The following is an 18,315-nucleotide window of genomic DNA, read 5'->3' as shown; positions in this document are numbered from 1 at the left end:
GCACAGCAGATAGTCAGTTCTTTCCCTTGAGTATACGAGAGGTTTACTAACCTAGCTTAGCTCCTTTCCTCAGGAGCATAACCACCACCGATGTATTACGACATCCAATGGCTCTGTCCAGTGGCCGCATGCCGCTGTGGTCAACATGCTCGATCATTGCTCCTTTCTCTACCAAATACTGCACCTGTGAAAAGAAATAAAGCAAGCCTTGTAATGTTATTCTTGGTCAGAGATGCAGAACAGTGAAACATGTAAACTACCACCTGATCTTCCTTGGAGTATATCGAGTATACTCGCCAGAGTATGCTTATATCATTTTAAATCCACGGAATACAACAGAGCATGGGAATGCTATCAAACTGCACCTAAGAGCTGCATTTTCCCAATGAAAAAAAGAAAGACCACACTGTCCAGATTCCTGGAAGCAGCTGTACCAGAAACAGCGTGGCAGTGCAGGACGAGCGCTTCCAGCTGCTTACCAGGGGCTTCAAGTACTCAGTGAGGCACTGGGCGCAGCACCTGAACGGCGCTAAGTAGAGGACAAAAAGCTGTACAAATACAATACAAGGAAAATAGAATATTTTTGCCTGAGATATTTTAAAACATTCTAGTTAACAATTCAAAGACAAGTTATGGTGCTGAGGAACTGCTGCTTGTTCTATACATGTTGCTCTGTACAAAGAGAAAAAAGACCCAAACAATTATTTCATTAATTTCTTAACCATCTATTCCAGCAGCCTAACACCACTGTTTGAAGCATAAATGCAGCAATGTGAAATGCAATAAGAGCAAATAAGTTTAGGAAACCAAAATAAATGTCAGATACCATCAGCGTCCAAGCACTGGATTAATTCTATAATTCGTTCATCAGTAACAGTAATTAAAGGTGCAATATACAGGGTATTACAGCAACAACAGCTTTGATGTAAGCAGCAGTTATTTCAGGCATCCACTGCTTACTTAAATGTGACTGGCAGTAATATAGCACAGAGAGAGGTTTCTAACAATCCTTTCCATTGCCAGGCCCCTAGGCCCAACATCCCAATGTTACTGAGGAACACTTGCAGGAAGAGCTCTGCGATGTGACTGCTGAAACTCCTTAAAGCCAGTCCAGAATCTAAGCACTTATTCACAATTTCAAGTTAATTCTAGTTACAGTAGAATGGGTCTTAAAGTCTACAGCAAATTACACCACAGCACTTTTCTTCAAGAACCGCTGCTTCAGAACAGGATGTCGTACATACAAACTGTAGAAAAACAGGTACTGGTCTGAGAGGCTGCATGTACTATTCATTCTAACTCCATCTGTTTGCAGTGCATGCAGACTGAGCATGTTCTCCCATGTAGCGTGCTGAAATTTCATTCCTGGCTGGACAGAATTCTGAACTGTGCTTTACTGCTGAGTTTTGAAGCATGAGAACAAAAATATACAATAAGTTCCAAGACCACAAATTTAAAGACTTATACGATTCTGAGTCACAGGCTTCAAAGCTACTGTATAATTCTGACCTTTGTTACAGGCATACCTCACTTCAGATTCAGAAGGACTTCCCCCTAAAATGCCTTTAATTCTTGCATAGTAACATTTATTATAGACAGAAAAGGTAGTGCATGAGAAAGATACAAGACTGAAAAGGAACTTCACTTGTTCTATCTCCGAAATGACCTATGGAACAAACTGAGAAAAACCTCAATCTGTATCTTGGGCCTTGTGTTTACAAGTGAACAGACAGGACAGTAACACTGGAATGCACTTAGCCCCATGAGATTCCTAAGAGGCAAAGGATAAGGATTTCTAACAGTTCTCTCACTGCCGTGCAAGAGTTTGTAAAATACTCATCATGGATAAGTAACATTGTGTAACAGTGGAGAAGTAAAACCTTTCTTCATTTCATCCACTCTGGTAATATTCTTCTTCCTCTGTCTCTCTTGGCACCTCTGTTCCACTAAGGTTCCCAGGTGACTGGGACTCTGTCCAGTTACACTGACTGGTTGACAAAGGCAGAAAAAAAAGATAGACCTTCCTTTCATGTCACACTCCACAGACTTTTTTTCTTTTTTTAATTCTATTCCATCCAAAACAGAAATTATAATATTCCTTTATATGAGATTTAAAACACCCACTATGAAGCGTGGTAACAGCACACTGTGAAACATACATGTGTAACGCTGGACTTCTGATGAGCTTGGTACTAAGACCCTACCTAGAAAACGCTTCTCAGAGTAAATGCTTTGTAACTGCAGTCACGATGTTAGTGGTGTAACCATCTTGGTTACTCACACAGATCTCCTTTCTATTTTGGTTGATAACTTTTTTCTTAAACTTTGTTTTGTGTTATGAAAAATCAATACAAGTTTCATTTTTCTGCTATGAAGATCTACTTACAATATCAGCATCTCCATAAAAAGCTGCCAGGTCGAGAGGTGTTCGCCCATTTTTGTCTGTCTGATCAACTGTCGCGCCTTTCTCAACTAAACACTGAACCACTTCTCTGTGGCCTTTTAGACATGCCCAGCCCAAAGCTGTCAGCCCTTCTTTGTCCAGAGATGAAATAGTTGCACCTACAAAATGAAAATCAACTTTGTAATGAAGATGTCCTTTTTAATATGCAAAATAACCTAACTTACATGGATGCAGTCTCTGGTACAGCTGTGCAGCATTGAAACAGTTCTTTATTTTCTACCTGCAGAAAGAAGAAATTCCACAGTGCTCAGATGTCCTTCACAAGAAGCCACCATGAGCGGAGTTCTGCCTTGCTTGTCACTTAAATTCACATCAGACCCATGCTTCAGAAGAAGTTTAGCAATCTAAAATTAAAAAAAAAAAAGTAGAAATAAAATTTTTTTAAATAAATTATCAGGTTTAAATTTAAATTTAAATTTAAATTTAAATTCTAGCCATTATGCCATTATGCATAAACTTTTACAGTGGAGGACTGAGGTGTTATTTATAGCAACCATTGAGAAATCCTGCTCAACTCAACTGCTAACTGCTCCCTAACAACTGCTCTCCTGGTGGGAGGGGCGAGCATGGGGCTCCTCACTCTGAGGTTCTCTCTACTCATACCGGACGCAGTCCAGTGCATCTGAAATCGTCTCTGTTCTTGGCCCAGGAAATAAAGTATTTTAAATTCCATACATTATTTTTTAGGTGTATTACAACTAAGATCGCCATACAGCCAATGTATTCTCAAATCATTTATGTAACTTCAAGTAACTTGAAAAACAAACTTCTGAACATGTCCGTTAGAAGTCAATGCAAATGCACTTTATAATGTAAATTTTATAAATTTACACCAGTTTATTACAGGACTAGAGATGGGGAGAAATCAAGGACAGCTCCCCACGTGACTCCACCAGTTTGCAAAGAAGCATCAGACCTGCCAGTGCCCCTGCCGTACTGCGCAGAAGAGTGGGGGAACTCCCCTCCTGTTAGCTCTGCCCACAGCTGCTCCACGTTCAAGAAGTAACTCGCAGACTTCCAGTTTTCCTCTTCCTGCAGCAGCTGTCAAGGCTAAAAGAAGCATTGTCATCAGCATCTTCTCTTAGCTGTTTTCACACATCCTTTGACACGTGCAGATTCTATCAGTGCTGAGGACCTCCCGTTTTTTTTTCCCAACTCAGCTGTCCCGCAAGATTTTCTTAACTATTCTCAGACTGAAATGGATTAGTCACAATCAGGTTAAGCCAGGAAACCAAAGACATTCTGTGGTCAATAAGAAGGTAATTCTCAAAGATAACAAATACATCACGTGTGTAGCTTGTAGGTTAAAGAGAATCTTTATGAAAATGTTGGATGAACCCACCAGCCTATCTTGGTGGCAGTTACACCTCCTTTGTCCTTAATATTCTTTCTTTTTCATGTGAGAAGAAAGCTGCTTCTCTTTCCAGCAGGCCCTTCCCAAAGGGAGTACAGGCTTTTTAGCTTTTGGTATAACTGATGTTAGAGCAACAATATAACTCTACACCTTATTCAAGCATAAGATGACAGAACCCTTAGAGTCAGCTTAAACATCATCGCGACTGAACCCTGCTCAGGAATTGCAACTGCTCTACTGAAAGTCACCTGATACAGTACTCTGCAAAAGCTCTGCCCCCTCTGCCCTAAGAAAGAAGGAAAGAATTTAAATGAACAGCTGAACAAGCAGCGGGCGCAGAACAGAAGCTGTAAGAACAGTTCATTAAGGTGAAAGAAAAATAGTAACCTTTGACAGATTTTTGATCTGCAGCCAACAATGTTAGAGAGAAACTGTAATTAGTAGGAAAAAAAAAGGATGTTTTTGTGTATGATATAAGACAAAGTTTGGAAAATTACTTGAAAAAAGTACAATTTTTCTAAAAATTTTAACAGTCTATAGAAAGAATACATTATAAATAAAATTTCTTCTGCATTTGTTTAACTTACTACCTTCAGTATTCTGTAGTATCTCCTTTGTATTAATGACACTCATAGAGAGCCTCCTTTCATTTCCTTCATAATTCCTCATGCCAAGCTTGTGTCATGACTTAGCAGCACTGGACCAAAACACCTTTGTGTGCAACAATTCCCTCTGCAAGCCATCACTGCTTTAATTTAAGAGCTCTATTTTAACTTCCAGATATTCTGCCGTACATCATGTTACACCTCTTTCCAAATGAGCACGTAACGTTGTATTCATACTTTCCCTGTCAGACACTTCTGCCAACAGTGCCAGCCTCATTCATCCACCCACTGAGCTATGTTTTCATTCACGCTTTGTGCAGACAGTAGTTTTCACCCCACGAGTTTTCCCCAGGCACTCACGAAACACAGTGCTCTTCAGTCTTTCTGCCATGAACTTCTATGTTTTATCAATATGCAGTTCCATACCATGATCCCACTTACAAAAAATTACAGCTAACAACCAAAAGGTATGAAACAAATACAAGCTTAACCACTCACCCACCCAAAAACATGAAGACTCAAGCAACATATAAAGTTGCGTCCTTTTCATATGAATTTCTTATATTTCATAACTGAAGAGTGATATTTCATGTAATGGTCATCCTGTGGCTATTTTGACTCTAGATGTTTTACAAAGTTTACAAAGTAAGCTGGGGCAAAGTATCTCAGAGAAGTGCAACAGCTCATAGCTGTCTGGACTTGGACCTTCCCTTGCATCACAAGCTAGCACTGCATAACCAAGCACTAACTTTACTCGTAAAGACTCCCATTTCATTAAGCAAGAACCTAAATACAAAACTTAGAAAAGAAAATGTTAATGGAAAATGAATTTAGACAGCTCTTCAAAAACAGGCTCCCTAAAATCACTGTGAAATCTCACCTATTTAGATTCAACTCAGGTGCTACTCACACAGTAAGACATGAAAATATTCAGCTGCAGGCTGCATAGTTTACTGTGTCCCTTTAAAAAAAATAACAATCCAGTATCTGCCATACATACAAAGGCCTGCCTTTTCATCCAGTGTCTAGCTAGGAAGGAGCCAATGGCGTAGATTTCTGGCAAATGAACGAGATTTCTGAAAGTAGAATTTTGCATACAGATACGTAATTGGTTGAAATTCTATACTGAAGCTTGAAGCATTGTATTCCCAAGTACAATTTGCAGTTTAATTAGAAATTTGCTAATTTATAGTAATTCTAATGCAGAGTAACTGTTCTTTTCAATCCGTGAGGTGAATAGGTTTAAGAAGTTAAATCTTTTGCACTTATGCTTACAAACTTCATTTATCATGAAAACTGATAGGTTCCAGTAACCAGAGAAAAGTAGAAAAACAACAAACCAACAAAAAAACCACTCTCTTCTTAAATGAGCAACTCTAATCGGAGAAAATATGAGAAAAGAAATACCTGTTTCTCCCCACAAGGCATCAGTGACATTGATGTCAACTTCATGCTCCTTCTCAATTGTCAAGATGTAACAAACCACCTGTCAAAACCAGCAGACTTACTTAGCCACAAAAACCCATCAATTTTTCACTTGCAGCATAAAGCAATAGGTAAAAGATATAAAACAAGCAAGCGCTTGTCTTAACATTTATGAATCAAAGAAAATTCATATTGTTCATAATCCATCAAAGCGAGTTCACTGGGACTTTTAGGATGACTTGAAGGCGACTGAATGCTACTGAAAGCAGTTTAAAAATAAGTACAATGCCCTTCTGCTAATTGGTTCAGAGTGTTTTACACATGATTCTGAGATAATGAGTTCCATGTGACCTACATATACCACAATAATCAAGACAATGCCAGAAATAAAACTACATTATGCCAGTTCAGTAACAGCATTCAGTGTTAAATGAAGAGGAAAAATAGAGAATATTTGCATACATTCTGAGGAATGGGAACACTCCTATGTTTCCTTTAATGCTGCATACATCTTCCATGTTTTTCATTCTTTTTCATTCTTCACAGAACCATCTAGCCATATGTTGTTAAATGCTAATTTTTAAACTTTTAAAGAGTTATAAATTAAGTTTTGCTGTGTTTTTATTTAATTTAAGGAAGCCACGTTCCACTTGCAAGTAAAAGATAATGGAATTAAAAGCTCTTCTAAAGGCTACTTTAAGCAAATGGTTAACGAGGCTGCATCAAGCAGGTAACGGGAGCAAAATCCCACTACATTTTTGTTTGCTGAAGGAAAAAGCAAAGACACGAAAGCATAAGGGTAATATGGATATCTTCAGGATGCACGAGCAGTGCTATTTGGAATGTATGGAAAACACTAAAATTTGAAATGGCAGAATGTCATTTATTTAAAATTAATGAAACATTTTTTCTAGCTAAGAAGAACGAATAAAAAGTAGGTGGACATTTTTAGATAAAAGGAATTTTTTATGATTGATAAGATCAATTTTTCTCATAATTGAGTAGCTGGCTGCTTTCACTTTCATCAGTGGATAACAAATAACATTTTTTACAAGACTGAGTTAATCATTAATTCAAGTTAATCGTGGTTCAGAATCTTCAAATGTATACTGCGAGACACTGAATATTATCTACTAGACACCTAGTACAACTTCAAGAACAGCAATGAAGAAGACAGAGAATTACATGTAGACAAAATTCAGAAGCAATTCATTTTATTGGATATTTAACTACAGCATTTAAAAGAGTTACTAAGAACGCATACTACTTAAAGTATCAGAAGTTTCAACAGTTCTGCTTTACAAACCCTTTTTAAAAAATAAATGCAAGTACTGTTGTACAATTCTGATAAATTCAAATAGATTTGGAAATATTCCAGTTATCAACCTACCTGACAGTGTCCCATACTGGAAGCTGCAGTCAGTGCTTGCTGCAGCGCTTGGCTTTTTCTTAGTGAATTTTGTTCCTGAGAAGAAGCTATCCAAACAACATTCAGAAGATATTCAAGGATATCACAGTGCCCTCTCAATGCACTGTGGACCAAAGCACACTGCCCTTTTTTGTCTAGATAATCAGCCTGCATTGGAAAAAAAAAGATAAAAAGTCTAGTGAAAAGTCATAGAGAGAAGCAGCTCCTGAGCCCTGGAAGAGAGCAGACGTCACTCCTACGTTCAGGAACGGGCAGAAGGAAGATCAAATAGCTTCACTTCAGTCACTGGGAAAGTTACGAAGAAACTAATCCTAGAAATCATTTCTAAATGCACAAGGAATGCAGTGATGATCAGAAACAGTCAAGGTGGATCTATGAAGGGGAAATCATGCTTAACCAGCCTGATGGTCTTCCACAGGAAGACGAGGTGCCTGGCTTGGCAGATGAGGGCAAAGCCGCATGTGTTGTTTCTGCTGACTTTAGTGATGCTTCTGACACTGCCTGTCATAACACTGTCATGGACAAGCTGATGGATACAGGTTACATAACATTCAGTTATGGTACCTAACACTGGCTGAACAGATGGGCCCAAGCACAAAGTCCAGCTGGAGACAACTCATTATCAGTACACTCTTGCTATGAACAATGGGTCTGATACTGTTTAGCACCTTCATCAGTGCCCCATATGATGGGACAGAGTGCAAACTGACCACATTTGTAGATGATATAAAACTGGGAAGAGTGGTTGATATGTCAAATGATTGTGCTGTCATTCTCATGGACATCAACAGGCTAGAGGTCTGGGCTGGGAGTGCAACAAAGAGAAGTGTACAGCCTTCCAACTGGGAAGGAACTAGGCGTCACTTCACTGAGGGGGCCGACTGGTCGCACTGTGAATGCTACAAGAAGGTCAGTCCTTCTCTGCATTTTGGACTTGGGTTTCTAAGTAATAGCAATGCAAAGGTTTTGATTCCTGGTAGGTGTGTAGTCCTACTAACTTCAGAGAAATTACTAATGCAGGTAAAATTAGGCATGAACATGATCAGAAAGAAAATGCTCTGTTGAAAAGTCTGTGTACATGTTCTGGACTTTCTTTTTGTACTCCAGAAGTCTCTCTGTGTTAATTATATCAGAATATAGTTATGTGATCAACAACAACTTCCTTAGGCTCCTGCAAGACTTTTGGCTGTGAAAATTGCAATCTTTGTGCATCAACTTACCTTTGCACCCTTTTTGCACAGCAGTGAGACTATGTTCATGTGACCTGCAGCTGCTGCGTAACAAAGTGGGGTCATTCCATTTTCTGATGTTCCATCAATAGCAGCTCCAAATTCTAGTAGAAGAGTGACCACTTCCTCATGTCCAAGGTGTGACTGAACACACAGTACTGGAGCATTATTTAGTACTTCAGTCTTATAATTCACATTTGCACCTGCCAAGATCAGCAGCCGACTCACCTAAATTTAATTTAAATAAAACAATTTTTACTTCAAATTTGACTCCAATTTTTAATCAACCTGAAATTTTCATTTAGATCCTTATATGTAACTCCCTGATTTTGAAGCAGATTTAATTGGCAGACATAGACTTTACCACATATATATAGCAGAACAAAAACTTGGAAATCACCTGCCAGCAAATGAATTATTGTACCATGTAACAATATACTCTCAATATAAGATCCACCCCTATCTTGGAACTCACTGCACTCTCACCACAAATTCTTGTGTTGTAATACTGCAATTTTTGAAGCTGTTTGGGCTACATATAATAATGAAGAATTGGACTGCATTAAAAAAAAATTGGTGTGCGCACACGTGTAGACAACCAAATTTTCAATCAAAATGCATAGCAGTTTTACTAAAATCACCATGTGTCATCTTGGCTTTCCCAATCCATAATCTAGGGCATTCAACTAATAAAGTAAAGCTCTGCCATTTTGCATCTTCTTGCTATCACAGTACTTCTCCTTTTACAATTCAATTCACTTGATACCTCTCCCATACAAGAAAATAGAGCTGAACCCTGCCCAGAAAACAGGCACTACTTCTGACCTCCTGAAAAGGCATCCTAAGTAACAGCGTGGCTACAAAAAAAATCAGGGTGAAATCCTTCTTTACACCAAAACTACCAAGGAAAACTGAATGGGACATTAACAACAGTTTAAAAAAGTACTTGCAGGCTTGTTATAAGGATGTGAGTTACTAGTTACAGATGCATGGTGTTTTTGTTTTCTTCTGAACTGTTACATTAATTTCAACATTAATTAACAGAGTAACAGAAGCAGTGGCAGATGGAACACTGATTATACATCAGTGCTTGTTTTCTTACCTTCACATTGGGCGTATAGATGTTTCTCAGAGAAGCAAGGGCCGCAGACAGTCCATCAGCACTATAACCAATCCACAAGGCTTGAAGATGACTGGAAGAAATTCCAGTCCTTTTACTGAGACCCTAGCAGGAATGACGTAACAGGAAATCTCTCTGTAGTATTATAAAGACTACTTATAGCTATATTTCACCAGTACAAGAAGAAGTAAGATACATTCTTTGTTAATACTAGTAACAATTTCAAGTATTTTGCGTGAGCTTCTAACAAATTATTAAAGCAACTCATGTAAGCATCTCTAAGATACAGTGATACATATAGATCACGAAATCTATTATGCTACCGGTTTTACCTTAAAAATGTGAGCTTTAAGTATATGATGACCAAGTTCCATAGTTTGCTGACGATTTAGTTTTCCCTCTTGTCGTGAAAACATGAAAGCCAATAGAGCATGTCCATTCCTAGTAAAAAGAACAGGGTTCATAGAGAACAGCTTTTGTAACTACACCTTTCAGTAAATTTGGAAAATATTGCTCCTGCTTGTGTTTTAACATTACTCTGCCCTCTCACCAATAGCTCAGATCAATTATGTAAAACATAACTGCAGTTATTTGAAATTGACTTATGGCAAGTTTTGTTTACCTTGGCTCACACAGGAAGTCAGTGTTTTCACCGTCCGCTCTCCAAACGAGCCATTCTCTGAAGGAAGGGTGGCAGAACATACGTGTTTTGTCACGTCTTTTTATCAGAAAACACGAAAGAGCTTCCATCCTTTGGCTGAAGTCCTCCCATTGTTGTTCTCCATTTATTTGACCTGCATTAATAGCTTGGAAAATCTGTTCATCTGTCATGGGATGTAAGGATGCCAGAGCCACATTTAATATTGGCAGGGCTCGCTCAAACGCAGAGTTTGTCATAAACTTCATGTTGCACTGAAGTAAGTACAGTTCTGATAGAGACACTGGAACAACCTTGTAGCTTGCACTTTTGATTACTAAATGACCTTTTTGGAAAAGATCCAGAGTCAGTTTCAAATAGAGATAAGATCCCAGGCTTCTCATGATCAGATGGTTACTCACTTTCCCAATAATAGCTGCATCAGCTTTTCCATTTAAAGATATGTTGTTTATAATCTCCTGACTGTTATTAATTCTGTACTGAATGTACGCATTCAAGTCATCGTGAATTTCTTTGTTGTCTGGAAAATTGTCCAGGGATATTGCGATAAAGGGCAGTGAACGTGCTACCTCCTGGGGAAGAAAGAACAAAAACACAGGCGTTACAGCATTCCAGGACTGAACACTAGGCACTCAGCGATGTGTCCTTGCTATAGTTGTCTTCTGTAACGAGTATGAGATAGATTAAAACCAAATTCACTGTTTCTACTGTGGTTTTGCAGATGTTGTCCACTGGTAACAGGTAAAAAGGTACTTCTCTGTTTTATCATTTTGCATAGGATGTTCTCAAATGCTTTACTGACCAATCTCTGCAAGGCTGTATAGCTCACCCCCTATACAAATGATCACTTCAAAACTAAGGGAACAAAAAAGTTACCAAAACTGGACTCTAAAAAGAGTGAGGGGAAGGCAGGAGGTGGAAGGAATTCTCTATTAAGGAACAGATCTAATGATGAGAGGAGAAAAGAATATTCTCATTGTTACACTGTAAATTGTTACATATACTACGGAGCTGGACTTCAGTCCTCCTTCATGTTTTCTTCTTTGCAAAAGCAGGATGCCTAGTTGAGTGGTAGCATAGGGATGGCAGGGCTGTATCGCAAGCACTGTAAAAATATAAAGGGTGCTATCTAAGGGAGAAGGTGAGGGACAATTAAGAAGACATGCTTTTAAAAGTATTAAACTGAAGTGAAAAAAAAAACAATGACGATCTTAGAACCTGACTTGTACTGGGAAAAAAAAAAGCAACAGAACTTCCAACAGAACGTTGCTGTGCAGTGCAAGAAAAAAAGTCTGGTCTCACTTAACCATTCCAAGGACTATTGCAAGTATCTTTCAGCTGCTTAATTCTGACAAGATGCTCTAACTTCAGAGCCCCAAAGACTTGACTTTGAACTCCTCTAAAACCAGCGTCTTTCTTAACAATGACATCACTAGAAGAGATCACTCTGTCTTTGAGGGTAAGAAAAAAGTCAAAGGGTTGTTTTTGTTTTGGTTTGGTTTTGGTTTGTTTTTTTTTTTTACCTGGAAATTGGTTCTCACAGTCACGATGAGCTTCAGCCAGGGAGGAAACTTACAAATTATCTTTGCGATAAATGATGAAATTGTGTCACCATAATCAGGTTTATGAAATTCAGCATCATTTAGACCATCTATTAAAATTATGTATTCTTCCTCAGGAATCTTCTGCTCTGAAATACAAAAATTAAAAAAAAGGTGATTATAAATTCTCCTATTATGCAACATTTTATCCTCAAATTTTAAATGCCAAGGAATAAAAATGTATTTTTATGCCTAACAATTCATTTTGTGGCATTTAAGCATTATTTTACAGATTAAATATTTTAACTGTTGAAAAACAGTACAACTACCACTTAAACCAACCAATCTATTATACTTAATGGTACTGTTCAGACAACAAAAACAATTAATAGCTTTGGTTTTGAGATCTCACAACTGTAAAACAACACTGCCATAGAGTGCTAAAAAAACGAGAAGCTATCACAATTCAGAGGTTTGAATTGTACTATTTATGATGGATCTATTTTACAACTGATTTGAAAAGAGTTTAAAGATTAAACAAGGCTGCTAGCCTGTAAGAGCAAAGAGATGCATGGATAGGGGAAGAATGCACACACATGCTGTTTAAGCTATTAATTGACAATTTTTAACCATTTACTTAAAAGTTATGCTTTACTGCACTTACCAAACCCAGAAAAACATACAACTTGTAAAAATCATAAAGATATTTGTTTGCACTTTCAAAACAGAGAAGTCTATTTTGTAACCACTTAATGAACTAATGCTGTTCATTCTGGTTAAGAATGAATGTTCCAGGAACAAACATCAGATTTGCCAATGAGTATCACATATATTTGTTAACAGACCAAAAAATCAGGAACGGCAGTCCAATCTTCACAGGAACGATACGTACTCTGTTCAGCCAAAGACAAACCTCCCTCATCTAACCGTATCTCGAGTACCTGCTCTAGTTGGCATATAGACTGTAAGGCTATCTAAAGGCAGATTTTGCAGGTCTCATTTTTTTAAAATACAAAATCATGTTGTTACATGTTTTCTTTGAAAACTGTCATATCAAAATTCCATTTCTAAAAGTAAGCAATAAACACATCCACTTTGCAGGTCTTCGGGTACAGAAAACTACTAGGCAAAAAAAGTGTGACTAAAGCCAGAAGCATCTCAAAAAAAAATCCTTTAATATGAAATGTGTGAGCCTTAACTTCAAGCTGAACAGCTATCGTTGAGTTTTCTGGCAAGAAACAAAAGTAAGGTTTGTGTGATCTTGGATGCTTTGTAGAATTTGACTTTAAAATACCAACCAACTACCTACACTTGTTACAAACAACTACCACAGTTAAATAATTCTTTCCTCAGGAAAACGTTCTGCTTCACCTATTTCTCTCCTGACATTAGAACTGACAATTTTCAGGGCTTTTATTTTTATTCTTTTCCTCACTTTTTATGCAGCTTAGATTCAGCTTCCAAGTCATTTCCTGCTTGATTTACCTTTCCTGAGGTTTGACAGCGGTTCCAACACTCCCCTTTTAAAAGCTGCTGCTGGATCTTGGACACAAGATCTCAGGCTAAGCATGCTTTGTAAGTGAGGCTCTTTTATTAGAAGATCTCTGTATGCTGTTAATTGATTTGAACGACAAAGCAAAGCTGCAATGCTGTGCACAAATTCTGGGACAAGACAAGTGTATGTGTTGTCAGCTTGACAATAGTGATAAGCAACAACCTGAAGAAAAGAAGAAAAAAAAGTTACCCAATCAATTTTTAAGACACAGTATTAGTTAGCCAAGTATGATAAAGGTTCACTAAATTTCTCTTTCATCTACAAAATGTTTTTCAGTGCTAGAATCATCATCCAACTCTGCAATTTGTGTCAGACCTGCGTAAAGGCATAAGAAGCTAGACAGTGAAAGAGATTTTGACACTGTAGGGCATGCCAAAATGAAATATAATCAAAATGTCAGATTCTTGCAGCAAAAATAAATACTTAAAAAGAAAATATAAGTCATATTTATTTGAAAAAAACAGGCCACAAGGAAAACACAGAGTTCAGAGTAAATTCAGTAAGTTTCATAACACTGTTTCCAAATAATGCACATCACTGCAAAGACATCAGTAATTCCATGTCTTCCTCATAATTATTTGCATAAAGCATTCAACCCGGTCATTAAATTTTTATTACTACTTATTCAAAAAGTAAAAAACAGCATAATAACACACACACACAAAAAGAACAAACCAACAGATTTGTAATTTCTTATTCCAAACTCTCACAGTATGGAAAACAGACAATATTCAGCCAACTTGCACTGTAGATTATAGATTCACTGTGCACAGCCCAAGCATTTTATTTGTCTTTCAGAATTTTGCCTGTTGATACCATCCTGAGCAAATAATCAAAGAGAATGCACAGCCTCTTTTGGAAGTTAAGGATCCAAAGCTTTTCATACACACCTAGAGAAGATGGAATTTCTTTTTTTTTTTTTTTTTAAACCTAATGGTCTTTCAGAGACCACGCAGAAATCAATTAGTAACTTGAAAGGCAGAGAAGGTAGGCAGCTGTTTTTTCACTTAGAAGTGTCCACGACTACTGCCTGTTGTCCCACCACTGATTATTGGCATACCCAGGAGGCTTTGCAAATCAGACTGTTTCCCCCCCAGACCAGAGGTTTTCTAACATGCTGAAAGAGAAGTTCCATTGGTAAAGGAAAACTCACCTTTGAGGCAAGGCGTTTCACAGAATCACCCGTTTGATTTTGGTTGTCAGGAGTGCCAGGACAATTCACGGTCTTCATTGTATAGGTACCACTTGGAGGAGGAGTAGGCAGAGGTAACTGACTTAAGGGAATCTCCTGACAGGAATCACTGCCTATTTTTAAAAACAACAAATATAAAAGAGGCCAAATGTGCTGAAAACAGAAAACAGACTGTTTGATATGAAAAGATCGTGGGATAACTTTATTGCTAGTGCAGAAGTTAAGATTGAACCACAGCATCAAAGAAGTCTGCAGCTACTTTAATAAATGTAGATACATATTTGCAGCTTTACCATTTTGAAACAATCCAGCTGGCTTTTAGATCAAAATTATAGTTGCTAAAAGCAAAACCATCATTATGTTAAGTTTTGTCATGAAAATTATGCATTTGCTCACCCACTTGAACTAGGAGTTATTATATGACTAAACTGCTGGAAATTATCAACATATTATTATTACTTGAAGTGGCATCAGTGGACATAGTTGCAATGACAGTCCCATTATCCTTCCAATTAAATAGGCACTAGATTGGCTAGCAGACAGAAGCCTACAGATCTTAGTAGGGGCCTTCTCAAGACAGAATTGGTTTATCCATAGTCTCATTCCCGTCTCTGTTAAACTCCATGGAAAACATTTGGTACCAAAAACCCTGTGGTATGCTGTGATGACCAAACATACCACTTCTCTCCTTTCAAATAAACAATCAGGTGAACAAGCGTACGGGAGCCATTAGGCCACAGCCTGAACCAGTGACTGAGCACCCCATGACGGCGTGTAGCCAGCCCTGGGAGTACAGGTGGGAGCAGTTCACCTGTGCAACTGGAAGGGGAGGACCCTGGCTCCATCACTCCCTAACCTCATTTAAGGGCTGGCAGCCAAAAGAGAATTATCTCTACTTGGAGATTGTCTCCTTTTGGAGTTTCTGGTAAGTTCTGATCCTAAGAAAGGGTAAGCCATTCCTTCTATATTACTAAATTGTGACACTGCCTTACTTGGGTGATCAGAAAATGGTTAAAAGCAATTATATCAACTGCTTCCTATCCGTATAACAAGCTACTACAAATCACAGAATATCTTGAGTTGGAAGGGATGTACAAGGACCACTGACTCCAATCTCCGGTCCTACACAGGACCACCCAGAATCCAAACCTTATGTCTGAGAGTGGTGTTCCAATGCTCTTTGTGCCTCAGCAGCTCAGAGCTATGACCACTGCTCTGGGGAGCCTGTTCCATGCCTGACCACCATGCCTGACCGTGGCACAGGTTGCCCACAGAGGTGGTGGACGGCCCATGCCTGGAGACACTCAAGTTCAGGCTGGATGGGGCTCTGAGCAATTTGATCTAGCTGTAGGTTCACTGCAGGGGAGTAAGACCAGGTGGCCTTGAAAAGTTGCTTCCAACTCAAACGATTCTGTAAGTCCTACTAAATTAGGTCAGAAAAACAAGTAACATTCTGATTCTTGTTACCAGTACAATAATCCAAACAATTATTCACGGAAGGGACTTACTCTGGGGGGATGAATTAGGACTATTTGAAGCTATTTGCCTCATGCGACTCCCATGGCAGCTAAGTGCCACCAGACGAGAAATAATAGCAGTCTTTCCAAATCCCACATTTCCAGTAATAACTGTTCCCTTGCTCTCTGCCAGATCTGTAGTCTTCAGTTTTTCTTCAATTGCCTGAAACAGCCACTCTCTTCCAACAAACACCGAGTCTGTCGTTATGCTTGGCACTTCAAACAGTAATGGCTTTAGCAAAATGTCTTGAGGCTTATAGGCAACAAAACGTGCTGAGAAGAGGTGGCAGGGAGAAAAGTTTATTAGAGGAAACCAGAAATGCAATACAAAAGCACTGTCTCAGAAGATCATTTTGTTCAGTGACATTTTTGATCATGTTCACAATCAGATTCCTTCTAAGGCTTTCATAATGAAAACAATAAAAACCAATTTGCTCAGTTTGGGTCACCTCCATAATTCATATGTGAAGCAAATTTTAAGTTTAAAAATATCCTGAAAGTATACTTGTATGTTTGAACATGACTTTTCTTTTAAAATCATCAATCATTCTATAAAATAAGAAGTACCAAACATTTTTCAGTTTAACATGAGCTACACTGCTGAGCATTTCAGTATCAGGTCTTCAAAACTGTAAAAACATCTACTGAGATACAAAAAAGATAATGATTTTTTTTTCCTAGTTATAAATAAAGAATTTTTAAAGTAACATAAAAATAAAGTTACTATCCTCTTCTTCAGTCCCTTTGAAGCTACAAGAAAAGAATGTACCCTACACACAGCTAGAAGTGTAGTCATGCTTGATTACTTCAATCGACACACTTGATAAACACATGACAAGTCTTATAGGAGAATTTGGTCTTGATGCATTGAAGTTTACAGAAACAGTAATGTTCACTAATGTAATTTACTGTTACACAAACATTCAGCTTTAATCAATACATATGAAAACTTAAAACTGCCGACATCAGTTGTGTTTTTCAAATATCAGAAAGCATATTTTTGTCATTAACAGGTTTAGTGGTATTAGATCAGTTTTCTTTCTACACCAGAACTCTAATGACAGTCTCTGAAGACTTTTAATCCAGCGTAGTCTCTCTTAAATTGCAGTAGGTGGTTATCTGAGTATCAGAGATGGTAAAATATGGCAGTCAGGAAAGCCATCATTGGTATTACATAACTTCACTTTGGACATTCACAGGAGCTACACAGCACTGCTTATATGCCCTTAGATAAACAATACACTGATTTACCATTAAAAATCAGACACTGTCTCTAAACCACGGCACTACGCAGCTAAAAGTATGAACAGGCACATGACTTTCAAACATGCTGTGTGATCTGTCAGGAGTACTCTAAAACACCATACATGTTATGAAATTACTGAACACTGTGTGACTGTGCCTAGACAGCTGCATATGTAAATGTGTTTACCTTTGTTTTCCTGCTGCACTCTTCCGCCAGCAGTGTTGTGCCAAGGTAAGCGAATTGAAGTCCGTAAAGGAGTATTTCTTTGTCCATCCAAATAACTCAGATCTTCCAGTTTGGTAGAACTAGTTGCTACAGTATTAAAGAAATGAAGATCATTAAGCTTATCTTTATTACACTTTAAGTTACAAAGATTATTGTTATTTACTACACTTTTCTGTTCTTTTTTTTGGGGGGTGGGGTGGGGAATAAAACACAAACTAGCAGTTTCTCTATATGGAAAGAGAGATCTCTTCTTCCTATACTACTGTCTCCCTGAAATACTCAGTGAAAGTGTGGTGTTCTTCAGTCAAATATACTTTTCTCTCCAGTTTATTTATTTAATCCAGAACTTTGCCAGCTGGCTTTAAAGTGACACTGCAATTCCTGAAAAGAAGCTTAAAAAAAAAAAAAGGCAGTTCAGAGCTGCTACCAAACTGTACCTTGCAATTGGCCTAGCACTGGATTTTGGCTGTTACTGACAAGTCTTAAGTTCTTGAAAAAACTTACTGAGCTGCCAACAGGCATTGTTTTCTTTTGCTATTTCACTACATTACAATTTGCAGGACTTGGCAGAAACATACACATCACACAATTCCTTTGAAAATAAAATGGAGAGTGTTTCCCTTTTTTTTTCAGTTGAATGAACAAGCTGTGCCTTCACAACGAAAACACTTTATTAATATCTATGCTTATTTATAATCTATGACTTTGCAGGTCCAAAATTTCAAGAGCCATTATCAGAACTTTAAAATTCCTGC

The 18,315-nt window shown here is 38.0% G+C and overlaps 2 protein-coding genes across 5 annotated transcripts in view; one reads left to right on the top strand and one right to left on the bottom strand.

Moving 5' to 3' along the window:
- WDSUB1 (WD repeat, sterile alpha motif and U-box domain containing 1) overlaps positions 1–2,816 on the top strand; it is a 28,922-nt gene extending 26,106 nt beyond the window's left edge. The window contains exon 11 of the mRNA XM_021397626.1: positions 2,691–2,816. The gene's annotated coding sequence lies outside the window, so the exon portion shown is untranslated. The remainder of the gene's footprint in view (positions 1–2,690) is intronic.
- Positions 1–18,315, bottom strand: part of TANC1 (tetratricopeptide repeat, ankyrin repeat and coiled-coil containing 1) — a 74,043-nt gene that overhangs the window by 9,249 nt on the left and 46,479 nt on the right. For all 4 annotated transcript variants that reach the window (XM_021397622.1, XM_021397623.1, XM_021397621.1 and 1 more), the window contains 15 exons: positions 17,522–17,647; positions 16,081–16,362; positions 14,534–14,685; positions 13,311–13,542; positions 11,808–11,974; positions 10,249–10,856; positions 9,959–10,067; positions 9,609–9,731; positions 8,498–8,734; positions 7,239–7,424; positions 5,831–5,909; positions 3,381–3,514; positions 2,685–2,808; positions 2,387–2,562; positions 52–184 (listed from right to left, as the gene is read on the bottom strand). In XM_021397622.1, coding sequence (XP_021253297.1) covers positions 52–184; positions 2,387–2,562; positions 2,685–2,808; positions 3,381–3,514; positions 5,831–5,909; positions 7,239–7,424; positions 8,498–8,734; positions 9,609–9,731; positions 9,959–10,067; positions 10,249–10,856; positions 11,808–11,974; positions 13,311–13,542; positions 14,534–14,685; positions 16,081–16,362; positions 17,522–17,647 — 2,868 coding nt within the window. The remainder of the gene's footprint in view (positions 1–51; positions 185–2,386; positions 2,563–2,684; positions 2,809–3,380; positions 3,515–5,830; positions 5,910–7,238; positions 7,425–8,497; positions 8,735–9,608; positions 9,732–9,958; positions 10,068–10,248; positions 10,857–11,807; positions 11,975–13,310; positions 13,543–14,533; positions 14,686–16,080; positions 16,363–17,521; positions 17,648–18,315) is intronic.

Source organism: Numida meleagris, chromosome 5 (genome assembly GCF_002078875.1).
Source record: "Numida meleagris isolate 19003 breed g44 Domestic line chromosome 5, NumMel1.0, whole genome shotgun sequence".
NCBI classification, from domain to species: Eukaryota; Metazoa; Chordata; class Aves; order Galliformes; family Numididae; genus Numida; species Numida meleagris.
Note: the sequence above shows the minus strand (reverse complement) of the source record. Positions and strands in the feature narration are given on the sequence as shown.